The sequence below is a fragment of the Lutjanus erythropterus genome, chromosome 16, assembly GCF_056507025.1.
Source record: "Lutjanus erythropterus isolate fLutEry1 chromosome 16, fLutEry1.hap2, whole genome shotgun sequence".
Lineage (NCBI taxonomy): Eukaryota > Metazoa > Chordata > Actinopteri > Lutjaniformes > Lutjanidae > Lutjanus > Lutjanus erythropterus.
The window spans coordinates 19133241-19149123 of NC_139332.1; the positions used below are offsets into that span (position 1 = coordinate 19133241).

At 37.2% G+C, this 15883-nt stretch overlaps 1 protein-coding gene across 1 annotated transcript in view; it reads left to right on the plus strand.

Moving 5' to 3' along the window:
• LOC146312985 (uncharacterized) overlaps positions 1-15883 on the plus strand; it is a 30651-nt gene that overhangs the window by 8788 nt on the left and 5980 nt on the right. Inside the window, exons 15-39 of the mRNA XM_084739440.1 lie at positions 97-121; positions 470-538; positions 1041-1180; positions 2662-2778; positions 3641-3695; positions 3858-3902; positions 4007-4063; positions 4151-4296; positions 6172-6273; positions 6367-6415; positions 6505-6585; positions 7832-8566; positions 8650-8727; positions 8917-9053; positions 9469-9564; positions 9752-9809; positions 10718-10827; positions 11330-12080; positions 12195-12316; positions 12428-12541; positions 13281-13338; positions 14497-14634; positions 15277-15372; positions 15484-15672; positions 15765-15845. Coding sequence (XP_084595566.1) covers positions 97-121; positions 470-538; positions 1041-1180; positions 2662-2778; positions 3641-3695; positions 3858-3902; positions 4007-4063; positions 4151-4296; positions 6172-6273; positions 6367-6415; positions 6505-6585; positions 7832-8566; positions 8650-8727; positions 8917-9053; positions 9469-9564; positions 9752-9809; positions 10718-10827; positions 11330-12080; positions 12195-12316; positions 12428-12541; positions 13281-13338; positions 14497-14634; positions 15277-15372; positions 15484-15672; positions 15765-15845 — 3649 coding nt within the window. The remainder of the gene's footprint in view (positions 1-96; positions 122-469; positions 539-1040; positions 1181-2661; positions 2779-3640; positions 3696-3857; positions 3903-4006; positions 4064-4150; positions 4297-6171; positions 6274-6366; positions 6416-6504; positions 6586-7831; positions 8567-8649; positions 8728-8916; positions 9054-9468; positions 9565-9751; positions 9810-10717; positions 10828-11329; positions 12081-12194; positions 12317-12427; positions 12542-13280; positions 13339-14496; positions 14635-15276; positions 15373-15483; positions 15673-15764; positions 15846-15883) is intronic.

The following is a 15883-nucleotide window of genomic DNA, read 5'->3' on the forward strand; positions in this document are numbered from 1 at the left end:
ACATTTCCATGTCCTCCTACACAAAGGAATTTATGATTATTCATGATATGCTACAAAATATGACCTTACATGATATCATTTCCTAATGTTTCCTAGATGTTGGTCAGAATCTTCAGCAGAGGTACCTTCACGTTGGTCTTATTTCTCATTTAACTGTATTTTGTTAAAGCTCATTTTAATAAGAAATTATTTCTTTCAGCTGATGGAGCGAATGGTTATGACCAAAAAGGTACACTTAAACCTAAACCTGTTTTTAGATTTTATAATGTATAAATCTAATCACACACGATGAGCTTTGCATGTAATTATTCATGAATGCAGTGTCAACATATTTTACATTTTCTTTACAATGATTTGTGGTATCGCGCCTCCCAAAAATGGCCACATCACAAGTTTTTTTTGTGTGTTTTGGGCACAGAGCTTGACTCATTGTTCTCTTTCTCTTAATCCGCTTTCCTTTGAACGTTAGAACATCAACCGAACCTGTTCTTGTACACCTACATGAAAAACAGCTTGTTGCAAAATCAACCAGTTGTCGGTGAGTTGGCCCATTTCTTATTTGCAAGGTTTTTTTTATATTTGTTATCAATTATTTATTGATATAATGCTAAAAAAAAAACAAAAAACAAAATTGTAGATCACCAAGCACAAAGAAAAAGTGTTCTGGGAACAAGAGCTAAACAGCAGGGATGAAAAAAATAAATAAATAAATAGCTGAATTAGAGAGAGCAAACAAACAAGGAAAATAGTGGGAAAGTAAATTAAATAAAACAATAGGCATAACTATAATTAAACAAAGACTACAAAAAAGGAAAAAGACCACTATATATATATATATATATATATATATATATATATATATATATATATATATATATATATATATATATATATATACATATATAGAATATGACCATAAAAATGAAATGACTGAACGGTGAGCTGTGGGGTTGGGATCATCCTCAGTAGTTTTAGACCAGTGTTTTTGCAAAGTGCTAAACTGAAAACATATGTAATTTGTTTATGTAATTTTTGATTAGGTGTACCCCTCGTCGTGACGTGTATCTGCACTCAGCATAAAGTGGAACCTCTCTATGTGTGCTTTGCTTGTGAAGAGTGTTTCTACAAGTCCTCTGTCAGCCAACACTTCAACTCTCGAAAACATCTCATACGCACGTTGGTGAGCGTTTGTTTAAGTTATTTCTATAAAGGGTTTGTTAATGTGTTTGAGTAATAGCAAATGAGCAAATCCTGTATGCTGTGTGTATGAAACGTTGCTAAATCTAGCAACAAGTTGCCAAGTTTCTCCTGACGTAGTTGTTGTATGGACATTGACAGTGCAAGTGGATTTACACTTAATGTGGTCCTGAAGTGTCCCTGATCACCTCTGGAGGTGATCTGGCTGATCGGATCTTTAGTCCGTCTTGGGCGCATTTACATGTTGAATTTAATGTGGTGAAGGATGATGTGATTGCAGCCTGATCAGCCAAAACGCATTTTAATGCAAGGCGTATGTAACGATGAAGATTATTGTGGGATCCCAAAAGAAGAGATGACACAGGTGTACCCGGAAACAATGTTTAATACGAGCTCGGGTTCTTCCACATCATACAGCATGCAGAGTAAGAAGGAATGAACCAAGAACACTCCAACAGTTACAGCTTATGTAGGGTTGTCTGACTAGACATTTTTTTTGGACCATGCAAATATGCCAACGATGGACAGATTCTTGTCCACCAGACTTTCTGGCACTCTGCCAGCCATATATCTGTCACCATCCACGTCATATAGGAGCGTAAAACATACCACACCGGTCACAGAAATACATCCTAACAGCGTAAAAGGATAGTTCACCCAAAAATGAAAATGAGGGTCGGGTTTATTTTGTTAGTCAGCAAAACACTGCTGTAGTTTTACAGGAAAATAGTGTTGCAAAATCTGGTGACCAGTTTTGAAACGTAAAAAAACAACAGGAAAAAAAAAAAAAACATCAATAAGCCTCCATACTGCTTCTCTGGCATAATCCAAGTCTCACACTACACTCTCCCAATTCAGACAGTGTGCACATGAACGTGGCTCCAAACTAAGGACGTACAGTGAAGATTCAGGCCTAAAACACGGTGTTAAGAGCAGTTTTTAGTCAACTTGGCATGTTGTGAGTTTAGGAGACTTGGATTACACCAGATGAGCAGTATGGAGGCATTTGATGTTTTCATTCTGTTGTTTTTTTACATTTGAAAACTGGTCACCATTCACTTCCATTGTTTTGGAGATTCTGCAACACTGTTTTTCCTGTGAACCTCCAGCAGTGTTTTGTGGACTAACAGAATAAACCCAACCTTCAGTTGGCATGAGGGTGAGGAGATTATGCAGAGATTATGAATTTTCATTTTTGGGTGAACTATCCCCTCAAGCATTCGATCTATTCCTGAAATCCACGACAAAGAGCAATTTAAAAATGTTCTTGTTGCTGTTGCATCATCATTACAGTATAATGCAGTTTAGAACAGAAATATTTTTTAAAAAAAAGGAATCAATCCTACTTTGTCACAAATGCTGTTTCAGATTCCACTTGGGAAAATAACAAATCATGCAGGGTCCAGAAACTCCCCTGGGATATACCTTGGTTTGTAATAATCATGTTTTATTTTAAATTCTTAGATGTACCAGAATCCGTGGCGGCTCCCTTTTGCCTGGGACTGTCGTACTGATGCGAAAGTCTTGAAGTCACTGGCGTGGGAAGAGGAGAGGGAACGAGGACCAAATACAGTGCTGAAGGTAAAACACATTTAATGTTTTCCCACTAAGTGTGTTTTTTTTTCATAAACAAAAACAATATGTGGATTTACAATGAAGTTTACTGAACATACTATGGTCTAAGGCTGCCAATATCAGATTTTCACTACACGATTACAGTGGCTAAAAGAATTCACAATAAAAATATTAATGTGAAAAAACTAAAAAAAAGTAAATGCTGCCAGTCAAATTAATCTTTAGCACTTATAGCTCACCCAACATGAAAATTCAGGCATTATCTCCTCACCCTTACGCCAATTGAAGGTCCAGTTTTGTTTTTTAGTCAACAAAACACTGCTGGACTTTCACAGGAAAACGGTGTTTGCACAATGTAAGCTTCTACCTTCTCTTCCACTTTCTCTGTCATTCTCTCTCTCTCAAACACGCATTTTCACTTTATCATTCCTCGTCAGTTCACAGAATTGTTTTGAGGCGTGTAAAACATAAGCAAAACACCTCTTGCTTTTTATTCTTTCTAATTATTGAACATTAATTGTCTGCAAAAAGTTAGCATGTAGAGGTGATATGATGAGGTTTAATTACATCAACACTTGATCTGAACAGTAAAGAACCTGTACAAGAGTGTCAAAAGTAATGATGTGTATTCTGAACTGTGAATCTTTTTTGAAATACATGGTCTAGGGGTTTTTAAAACCCAAAGATTCTACTTTATTATTTAGTTTATTTCAAAACTTACGAGAAAACTCTAGTGAAGGCCGCTGCCTTGAAACTATAATTTTTCTCAACTTTTGTTTTACAGAGATGTTTTAATTAAATGGTGCACTCATTTTTTGTAGACTAATATTTATCTTAAGTTCTTAACTAAGAATTGTTCCTTTCTCAGATATTTGATATCCCATACTGGCTCTTTTGGGGCCTCACCCCTGTTTACCAACAAGGTAGGAATTTGTCTTAAAATCTAATTATTCAGAGATAGTTGTGGAGACAAACTCGCTGTATCTTTCCTCTCTTCTGTTTTGGACAAATTTACTCAAACAACATTTGAGATATGAAGGGGTTTTTTAAATAGTTTTGTGTCTCATTTTTGATTCTGTCTGCAGTGATGGAGAGACTTAAACAACAGCACCTTCACTTAAAGTCTGAAGGTTAGTGAGAAAATAATTTCTTCTTAAATAAAATGAAAGAAAATCTTTGCCTTCATCACTTCCATCTGATTTTGTGCATGTTTGTCTGTTTTATGTCCTCACAGTTCCACGGTGTGAAACATACTCCAAACGCGAAGGAGGCGAGAGATTTCCTCTGCTTGGTGAGCACCGCTGGAAAGTTAAAGTCGTACCAGAAATCTTTAATGCACAAAGGATGTTTGTGACTTTTCTTTACTTCATCGTTGCAGGGCAGCGGTTTCTGGTCCAGTATCAGTCTGTCAATAAGGATCAACCCACAAAAATGGCATTTCTGTGTTTGCTCTGTAGCAGGAGGTTGTCAGACGATGAATGTCATGACCACGTGTTCAGTCGGGAACATGTAGAAAAATTCCTTGTGAGTATTTTCATTCCCAACGCTTGTCACTGCATCATTTTACCATTAATGCTCTTACTGATGCATAGTACCCCAAATAGTGTGCAAAGGCACTGGCAGGACACAACAGCACAGTCAGGCATGTTGGGAAAATTATATAACACTTAATTATTTATTTACTTAAGTAGCACAAAAGTATGTATGTCCTCTGGACCATTTTTCACAATTTTCTGATATTACTTACCTAGACTAAACTACAAAGTAAGCAGAAAATCATGAAAAATATATAATCATTATCACTAGTCTAGTTAGCTATTGCTACAGCCCTACAACTAGTTAGCGAATGCTATAGACCTACACCTGGACAAACCAACTAAGCTAACACTACCTAACTCTAGCCTTAAGTGGTATATTAAAATTATCAAATGGCATTGCGTTATGTTTTAGATGAGTCTATGTAATGTTAGCTAAGATGGCAAATTAATTTTAGTGGTATCCAGTGAGTTTCAGCTTCTCTGTATGAAATGAATTTTTATTGGCTAACATAAGCTAGCTTTGTGATGAGTTGTCGTCTTTCGGTTGGGAATGCCGTTGCCAGAGGAACACAAGAGAAGGACAGGTAACAGGCTCTTTACACAAATGGTTTGCTTTGAAATTAGCTACGTAGATCGAATGATTGATTAACTGGAGAATAATAGACAGATTAATCAATTAAGAAAAAGAATATAATCATTATCACCAGTTAATGCTACAGCTTGAATCACTAGCTGGACTTTTAGCTATTAGCTAACTTAGCTAACTGTAGAAACTGTTAGCTTCTACACTGTTAGCCTTAGTGATATTTTAAAACATTGAAAGGGCTGTTAGAGTATGTATCAGATGGGTCTGTGTAAAAATGGCTAACATAGCAAACTAATGTTCTTGGTATTCAGTATTATATAAAGAGTTTTAGCTTCAATGTATGATATGAATCTGAATTGCTTAACATAAGCTAGCTGTTGTTAGCTCACTGTTGGTGTTGCCAGAGGAACAGAAGAGAAGGACAGCTGACAGGTTACTTCTGATGGTGAATTACCCGTGAACTGAAATGTCTTGAATTGGATGGTCCCATGTTTCATATTCTGTTATGGTTTTGAAATATATTGCTAATGGCAAGTAAAACAACCCATTAGTGCAGTTGATTTTCCTATTTCGTGTTCACATTCATTGAGTTGAAAAGCTTAGCTATTGTTTTAACTTCACTGGGATATGTATTCAGTGCTCCTTTTTACATTTCATTGATTGTGAACATTTTGAAAGTTTTAAAAGGAGAAGATACAAAAAACACTGTTGTTAGTTCTGCATCACTTTTAAGCACTTTGATTATTATCAGTTTGTTCTTCATACAGCAAGTAGACAAGTAGACTTTAAGAGCCCTGATCCCCACTAAGACCAAAGGTCATACCTTTCAATGTTAACGAAAGTGAAAAATTATTTCAGTTATCTGCCCTACGAGTTGTATCTGCTCCAAAATTTAACAGTTTCCTTCTTAGCTCATGGTACACCCTTCCGCCGGGGTTCATTAAAATTGGGGCATTAATTTTTCCATAATTCTGCTGGCAGACAGACAACCAGCCAGCACAGAAAACATAAGCTCCTTGGAGGTGATATAATGCCATACTATAATGTGTCATCACCACCCAATGTTAGCTTTATTTTGCACAGTATGTTCTGTCGTTTATCTGTCTTATGTCTGTCAGTACTGATTAGCTATAGTTGTTAATAAAACTCATAAAGGAGTACAGTAATATTATGAAACGGACGTCCTAATATCTGTGGTATATTAGATATTATATGCATCTGTTTAAATGCAGCAGGAAAACTGACTGTGTGCGTGTGCTTTGTGTGTGTGTCTAGAATCGTCTCCACCCAGGCTCGCTGAATTCAAGCACCGATGCAGAGACCTTATTAGATTTGGCAAAACAGGCAGCAGTCATTCACTCCATATCACATGTACAGGTATTTTACACCAGAAATCGAATTTCTGTAGCTGCATGTAACATCTTCATTCATGCACTTTTGCTTATGTTTCAATATTTTCTGCCTTCAAAGGTGATACATTTGGACAAGCCCATCTGGGAGCCGTGCACGTACGCCGTAGGTGAGTATGTGTTTTGCGATGAATGAATGCACATTGGCATCTGTAACTGTGAAGGGGTTTGTTGACTCTTTTTGACCTTTTTGCTCTAGCAAAAAACATCCTGGCAGCTGCAAAGAGGAGAGAGGGGAAAGGAAGCCTTGAACCCCAAATAACGCCTAAAATGAAGCTGGGTAAGTCAAGCTATATACATTAACTAGTGATGTAACATTACAAAAACTCAGCGTAAGATAATTGAGATAATATCAAGATAAAATGTAGATGATATATTTATTGCAATATTTACAAACTGATAAAGAAAAGAAAAAAGATTACTTGAACAAACATTCTTGAGAACTGGGACAAAACCATATTTTGAGTTGACTTCAACTATGCTTGGAAAATATCTTTTAACAGCTCTTGTTAATAAATCTTGCAACAGGCCAGCATCCCAGTGATAAGTTTTTTTTTTTGAGTTGACCTCTTATGGAGTTCACAAAATATTGTTATTTTTTTATTTCACAGCATAGTTGTAGTGAGCAGCCATTTTATTTTGTAATGTTATTAAGAGTTCTCTTAATGTTGATCAGAATTCACATTTTAAAGGCAGAATTCTTACGTCGTTTTTTTGATTTACAAAATAACGTTATAATAATGTTATATAGATTTAATATGTTGTGGTTGAGACACATCTGCTAGCAAGACTATTTAATGAATTAATCAATAAAATAGAAAGTTTACTGGTGCTTGAAGAGTATTTCTGCTGTTTTAAGCCAGGAAGTGAGACAGGGGTCCTTAAGGTACAGATAAACCTTTTTAGATGCCTGATTAAATAATTTTTGGTAAAAATCTGACGGAGCTGATGGAAATCTGGGACACACCTCTAAGGGGCCAACATTTTTACAAGAAATATGTTTTGATGATCTTAAAAACACATTTTTATACCTATGTTATGCATAGATATTGTTAATTTTAGATTTCGAAGGTTTTTAAATTGTCTGAAGTTGTGAATTCTTGTTTGAGACAAGAGCGTTTTGTTTAGAAATTAAAGAAATAAAGTCACCCAACATTTTATAAATTACACATATTTCATACATATATCAATCATTCAAGAATAAAGTTTAACCAAAAAATTTAAAGTAAAGTGTTGGTATTAATAAATCTTTTGGTAGGATATTATTTGTTGCAATTCTCAAGAATGGGTAAAATAATAAACCTTGTGTTTGCAGCATTTTTGCCCATATAAAATTTTTTCTTTTGACTTAAAGTGCCTCTTCTTTCCTTCTTTAATAAAATAAAAGTACTACTACGCATTTCTTCACCTCATCCTTTCTTTGCTTTATCTGGACAGCAAGTTTCTGATGTATTATTGCTTACTTAGTGGAAATACTGTAGATAATTATAATCAAACGCATCTGTAATGTCATGTATGTTTCTCAGTCTCCAGAAGAAAGGACAGTCAGGAAAACAACCAGATGATGGAGGAGTCTGAGAAAAAGAGCAGCCAAAGCTCTGCAGAAAACAGTGAGAAGGCTCTGAAAAAGATTTCAGTTGACACTGGTGCTGAAATCACAAAAACACACTGTGGAGGAAATGCAGAAGAGAGAGCAGACAGAGAGACTCCTACACCAAGTGAAAACAAAACAGAGAAGATGAGACAGGTGGTTTCAGAAACTAGTTCAAAGGAGATAAACACGGCAGGTAGTGAGACATGCAAGGCGATAAAGGAGGAGAAGGCAGAAGAGCCTACAGGTGAGACATGCAACGCGATAAAGGAGAAGGCAGAAGAGCCTACAGGTGAGACATGCAAAGTGATAAAGGAGGAGAAGGCAGAAGAGCCTACAGGTGAGACATGCAAAGCAATAAAGGAGGAGAAGATAGAGGAGCCTATAACCTATACAGACAACACTGTTGGAACAGAGATTGGAAAAGAAATGGGGAAAGATGTCCTGACAGAGTTGAAAAATAACATGCACAAAGAAAATGAAAGAAAGAGGACCAGAAGCATGTCTGAAAACTCACAGAACACATGTCCTACTGAGGTGGTAGAGAAAGAAATGGACCATAAAAGACAGCGTCTGACCTCCAAACAAGATGCATCTTGTCAAGAAGTCCAAAACCCCCCAGACGAAGGAGAAGGTGGCAAACCAAGTATCAAGACTGCAAAGCATGAAGGTACGTAAATGCAATCTTTGTGTTTGAGGGAGATATTTCTGTGTTACTGTGAAAATTACTCTGTCATTGTCATTGTCCTACAGCTTCTTCCGGTGTGAACGACCAACAAACTGTGCAGTTGTGGCAGTATCTCAAGAGGGAGAGCCGAGAGCCTGTGGTTGGTCAGTACAAAATAATAGAGATTTCATCAAACTGGCATTTTAATTTCAAAAGTGGTCAGTTTAGTGTAGATTGTTGTTTAAAATGTTTTTTGAAATGTATCTGTTTAATGATGAAGTCAAGTGAATGAGAACATTTCAAGCCAGAGGGAGGATTAAATACAAACTAATAGTGAACAATATATCTTCTAGGCTTAGGTGCACTTCTTGAATGCTGCTGTGATGAGCGAGACCCCGTCTACCTCTGTGAGTGCTGCGCTCTGAAGATACCAGAGACGGACATCATAAGCCATGTTACTGGAGCTGACCACCAGAAGATGTACCTGATGGTGAGTTAAACCGTGTTCTGTGACATGTTAAATTGTGTAATATTGCAATTATGCAATGGTTACCAACATAATAAAACATCGTCAAAATGTATTCATATTGCAGGGCAGTTTGCTCTCGAAATAAAGAACTTTTTGTTAGTGTTATCTCAGGTTCTACGTGTTTCCAGGGAAACTGACTAATAACTGGAAAACAGTCAGTAGAACTCTTATGTAATGAAACGTAGTTTACTACTTCAGTAAGTTGGCAAGTCCTTTAACGACCTGATTGCAAGAGTAAAGCCCCCTCATTAAAAATCTTATACCCACCCTCAGGACTTTTTATTCGGATATCTGCAGTAGTTTCTACAACTTGTATATGTACACAACAGATGTTTTTTAGTAGTAATGCGTCGCTTGTGTCTGTTTCTGACATTAGGGGTCACAGAGACTCTCACCCCCACCAGGGAAGCTCCTGGACATCAGACATTTGGCTGCTGTCTTTGAACAAGAGAATGGATATGGAGAGGCTCAGGTTTGGTCCTGGTTCTTTTATTTATTGTTCTTTTATTCATTTCATAAACTGCAAAGAAAATATAACCACTTTCTTTTGTTCAGTCCTGCATAATGTTGGAAAAGCAATCTAGTCACAGCAACTGAAAAAGACAAAAACAAAATTCAATAATAGCTTTTACTGATTGTTGTTTGTGTCTGGACTTCAGGTTGTTGATCTGGATGAAGACATTTACAGAAACATGTCCCAACAAAGCTTCAAATCAGGTAAGAGTTGCGTAATTTTGATTTTTTTTTTAAGACAGCTTGTTGTTGTGACAAAATACCTTGAAAATGCTCCAAAATAATGTAGGCTCAATGCCGCAACATTTATCAAAAACTCTGGGGGAAAAAAACTTGTTTTTCAAAGGTCTTGTTGAGTCAGACATGGTGACAAAAAAGGCTCACTGGAGAAGAACAAAGTTTGCTGGCAAGAGTTTACTTAGTTTGCCAAGTCAGTAAACCAACAAATTCGAGTCAATTGTGGGATCAGACTAAAGAAAGATACTTAATTCACCTTCTTTTATACTATTTGGAGATTCTGAAGAGTCTCTTCCCTCATTTAGCATTTTGATCCGCGTCCAAACATACCTGTGTATGATTTTCTGGCACTTTGGGCACTTTCCACATACATCGTAGTTGGCAATATTTGCCACACTTAAGCTTGTGCCTTGTCAGCAGATATTTAAAAAAAACTCACGTACATGCACCTGTAAACTTCATCATATTCATATGACTTCATCCTGGCACTTAACCATATTTGGCCACATCCGGCTCTTGTTCGGCTGTGTCAGCACTCTGTGTGCATAACCGAGGCCGAGTTTTCTGTCGCCTACTCTTGCAGCTGGGCTGGCTGGCAGCAGATAGTCTTAACTGTCAAGACACAGGAGAACTAACGCTCTGTATTACACTGAGCAATTTTGAGGATGTTTCAAACACACACGGGGAATGCAGAGAGAATGCTGACACTTCCAGAAAGCACAAAAGGTGTTCAATTTACATGGAAGGTATAGAAATTCTCCTTCTACATTGTATTGTTTTGTACTTACTGGTTTTGGCTGAAGCTGTGTGATTAATTGGTGAGTCTGATCTTGTACTGTAAAGTGTTTCCTCTGTATTCTCCATCGTCTACGCAGCCATACAGACAGTGAAGGCACTTAAGGCTCAGCAGGACAGTGAACTCAATCCAACCCCGGCTCTGTCTGCAGTTGAACCTATGGACATGTCTCTCAAGGATGACCTCAAGGTCAGTCAGTCATCAGATTAGCAAAATCATTTTCTGCTGCTTTTATTTGTCATATAGAAGTCAAGGAGTGCTTCAGTTGTTTGACCTTTTGATTCATCCAATCACATGCCAGGTACTTTTTTTGAAAGTATGTGCCCTTTTCCAAACAGTTTCTAAGGATGACTTCCCACATGGTTCTGTGTAACAAACCATCTGGTGTGTTAGGTTAGCGAAGTCCAAGGGCAGTAGAGAAGAACATTAAAAGGGACTGGGGAAAACAGAAATGTGGCTGAAGAGGAGGGATGGGGAGACAGACTGTGACACAGAGAGGGAAATGGGAAATGTTTAAAAATACAAAATTGGAAGTAGAAATAACCAGAGCATCGTGGCATGGCACGTCATGAAATTAACAAAAGAAACTCTTAAAAAGATAAGATGATATCACATTTACAGTGACTGTATTGTTGTGTAGCTGGTTGACAACTGAAAAATTAGAAGTAAACACAGATGTTTCATTTTAAAGGTGGTGGACATGGATGTTGATGATGAAGACGCATCAAGTCTACATGTGTCCACAAGTGGGACGAACACATCCTGTTTGCTTCCTGATGCCAGAGTAAATGACTCCAAAGCTGAACTCATTTCAAACACAGCTGGGGGACCATCAAAAACAGCAGCAACTTCCAAAATAGTCGGGGCATCTCAATATGCAGCAGCTTCAGATTCTGCTGTAACCAGCTCCACCACATCTGTGACTACCATCTCCAAACGTCCAGCCAAAACTTCCAGTTCTACTTCACATACCACCAACTTGACAACGCCCATTTCCAGTCTTAGAGCCACCACGTCCAGCTGTACCACAACCAACCCTACCACCTTCATGTTGAGAGAAACTACCTCCCGCGCCACTGTAACTGCCACCAAACAGACGGCAGACAACCTCAATTCCAGTACAGCCTCAAAAATTGAAAACGCCACCAAAAAATCTGAAACTTCATCCAAAATCAGGGCCGCATCTCAAACTGTGGTGACATCCTATGACGCTCCAAAAAAGATTAAAACATCCCTCGAATGTGGAAATGCTGAAGCCTTTGCCAAGACTGTATGTGTGAAAAGTTCAGTAAGGCCAAATGCAGATGTTGCACTAGATACTCCCAAAAGTGACACACATGCAGTTCCCCACCTGAAAACGCTCACGTCTCAACACACGAATCCACCCACAGAGCCATTGCTTACCTCTGCTAGTAAGACGAGTGAAGGCCCTCCTGTAGTTGGTAAGTGCTATTATCATTATTATTATTGTTATTATTATTGTAGGGAAAATGTCTTTTTGAATTGGTCTCTTTTGATTTTATTTAAAGATCTGCATTCTTGTCCTTACTTTCTAGGCAGAAACTACACGATTGCAGTGACATGTAAGGAAAAGCAGCAAGTCTACTGTGAAGTGTGTTCAGTCAGGATGAAACGGTCCGCTCACCTCTCCAGCTCTAGACACCACTATAACTATGTGGTACGTGCTTGAGAAGTCTTGTTGAAGAAAACGTAGGAGTCGTAATAACATTTGTGAAGCAGGGCAATATTTCAGATGTTTACTATGTGCTCATATGTCTTTTTTTACTAGAAAATGATGTACCCAGAGTGGAATGCTAGCCCGAGCGAGTTTCAGAGCAAATTGAACAAGACAGTGGCCCTCATGGCTGAGGCTGAGAGAGGTTTGGGATCCAGGTACCAAAAGGTGACCCACTTGACCCACTAATTTCTTGACATTGTGCTTTGACCATTCTTCAATTGACCTGTTAACCTGTGGAATTCTGTCTTTGTACTGTATTCAATTAATTATAGTTTGAAAAAAGATATGCAGCCATGTTTTTTTTCGCACTCCCTCTTTTGATTCGTTTGACCAATCACTGTTGAGTATCAGTGGATCAGGCCCTCTTGCTCGTCAGCTGTAGTCAGACGGTGGAAGAGGAAGAGGAAAAAAATTCCCTTTTTTGGGGGATTTTTTAAAAACATTGTGTGTTTGTTTTGTTTTTTAGTAATTTTGTGACAGTGTATCTGTCTTTAATTTTAATGTCAGGTGGGTTTCTTTCACAAGCCCTCAGGGTTTTTTTTGCATCCCATCTGTGCATTTTTTTTTAATTTTACTGCATATTTCTTCTCTTTTTTATTATATGCACAAAATAAATAACGAAAGAGCTGAAAAAGTATAGTGTGTAGCTAAAATTAGCCACATACAACTTAATTTTCAACTCGTCATTCATCTGGTATCTCATTAAACATTACTGTAACTGTAAAGTACATTTTGAGTTACTGACCACTGATATGGGATTTATGTTAGTGAAACGGTTGAGAAATGATACAGAAATGGATACATATACATGAGGTCATACATAAGATGGCACAGACTTGACAGTGTGTTAAATGAAGGAGCTTGGTATGGTTTTTAATTACAATTTTATGCTTCTTTCTGCTAGAAAATTGAAGTGAGCTTAAAGGAGTACAGAGAGCTGGCTGATCTTCCAGATGACAAAGGTAAATACATCCATTAATCTGTCATAAACCTGATTTTACAAAGTGAAAAGCAGTTTAACAAAAGCAGCCCCTTTGCTGTTTGTTAAATTGTCTAGCATTATTAGAGATGGGGCAAAAAGCAGCCTATATGAAGGAAAGCCTATATTCCCTTACATTTCATCTAAAAAAACAAAACAAAGAAACAATCAAAATAATTGGGGGGAAGAAAAAGTGTAACAATAATGTGCTTTATAACTACTGTGAAAATTCTAAAATTATTATTCATACAAATTATATTGGTAAATTGAAGATTGATTAATTGATATTGAATAAAGAATTGAGAAAATCAGTAAAATCATCTAGTTGAATAAATGTAACAAAACCATAAATTGTTTCTGAGCATCCTAAGGTTTTAGTTGAAAGTTATGGCTGCTGCAACAATTTATACAAAACTTTATTGACCAACGCTGAGTTGGTATAAAGCACTGAGTCATAAGTGTCCAGTAATCTGAAAATAATACACTTATCTGCTTTTCTTTATTTGATAAATAAGAAGTATTGGATGACAATCACATTAATTTTTTTTAAACTTGTGTACACATATTTCTCTTGTATAATGGAAGTTTTTAAAGGCAAGACTCATAATATAAGTTTGCATATAAAAATATATCAATTTAGCATTTAATTCTACAATTTTTGTTTAGTTTTCCTTATTGTATTCAATGAAACACGGTGTGAGAAGAGGTCAGTGTGGGGGATATTTCTGTAATAAAGGTTCACAAGCAGCTCACTTGTTTGTCTTTCAGTCTTTAATCACACAAGTAGGCAAACACGATCATCAAACAAGTATCAGGTGTTTATACAGACACGTACAGGCTGTACTCAGACTATCATTTGGCTTTACCTTGACGTTTCCCTGGCTTAAGACACATTGTTCGTTCTATCATTAGAACGTCACAACATCTTGACATTGGCCACCTGCATCTACTCCTTGTACTCCTCCAGACATATATCCTGTGACTTTACAGATATATTTTTTACAGTCTGAGAACACACATGCAAAAGAAGAAGTTTCAGTTTGTGGGTCAGATAAGGAATTTCCAAGGAGGTTTTAATTCCTTTTCACCACAGTGGATTGATTCATACACGTCTTTGTCTTGTCTCTCTTTTTGTTCCTAGCTATGCAACGACTGAAAGAAATTCAGAGACAGAGATCCTCAAAGGTCACATCTTCATCTTCCACAACTGATAATGAAGAGGTTTCAGGACAGCAGTTTGCCTTTGCTAGTCCGTGTGAAGTTTCAAGCCCAGATGATGGTAAATTCAAGTTTTCATCCACATGCAAATGCATTTGAACATATAATTTTGCATTTACAGGCTGGGTTGCACCAACAAGGATGATTTGCTTTTTTAATCATGGCTTAATTTTAAATTGTGTTGCAAATATCTGGCTTTTTATTAACTTTTTTTGTTAAGGAATAACATTACAGAGCGAAAGTTGATGGTTTTCCCCTGTCTTTCATACTTACTAGGTCTTGAAAGGACTCAAATTTGTATTCTATTAATTAATTTTAATTTGGGAAAGCAAGCATCTCCATACTGATTATAAAGTATTTAATTTTGATTTACACCAATGAACTCATTAAACAGAGATTAGTTTTTGATTATACAACAGAGCTGCACTTGCCGCTTTTAAATCTTGGTTTACTTATTTTAAGACTTTTTTTTGTGGCCAAATTCTGGTTAAAACTAATCTTAGAATAAATGACTGTTTGTCGGTGCAGCCCAATTAAAGTGTTGTTGTCTTAGGACATGTTGTTGCTCAGGCTGAGATGTTTTCTGGGTCTTTATTTTAATAACTTTGGAAGTTGATGTGTTTTTGTGGCATTATGGGAAGACTCGTGAATGAGATCCAGAAGTATAGAATCACATTTTACCAAGTACTGCAATTTTGTCCAGGGACACCACAGAATGAAATGGCTGGACTTTCCACTGGTGTCCAATCAGAGCAGGAGAAGAAACATGACCACCAGACACCAATGGTCCAGATTCCAGGTGAGAACCCACATGCTTAATCACATTGTTTTAGACTCTCAGGTCCATGCCATAAGAGTTTTTATGAAAATTCATATTTTTTTAATATACTGCTCTTCTTCATTCACTCAGAAATTGAATTCACTTCAAACGAGGATGGAAGTCTCGCTGCCGTTCAGTCAGACAGAACTCAAAACTTGAAGAATGCAGAGCCAGAAGCTAATAATCCGATTTCACCCCAGTTTCATTCATGTCCACCCTTGAATAAAAATGAGCCTGAGGCCATCGCTGCTCCTAGCAGTCAACTCGCAAACATTATGGGTATGTCTGTTGTGTGTCACTATACATGCATCAACAGAAAATTATAATTATCATTAACAGCTGGACTAAAACAGTCTCTCTGCTCTGTTTAGTCAAAGTTAAACAGGAAACATTTGAGTGTGAGCTGGAGTCCCAGGCTACGGTTGAAATCACACCTGCAGCTGAGCTTCCTGGTAAATACTGAGCCTTCCCTTTTAGCTGTTGTGCCTGT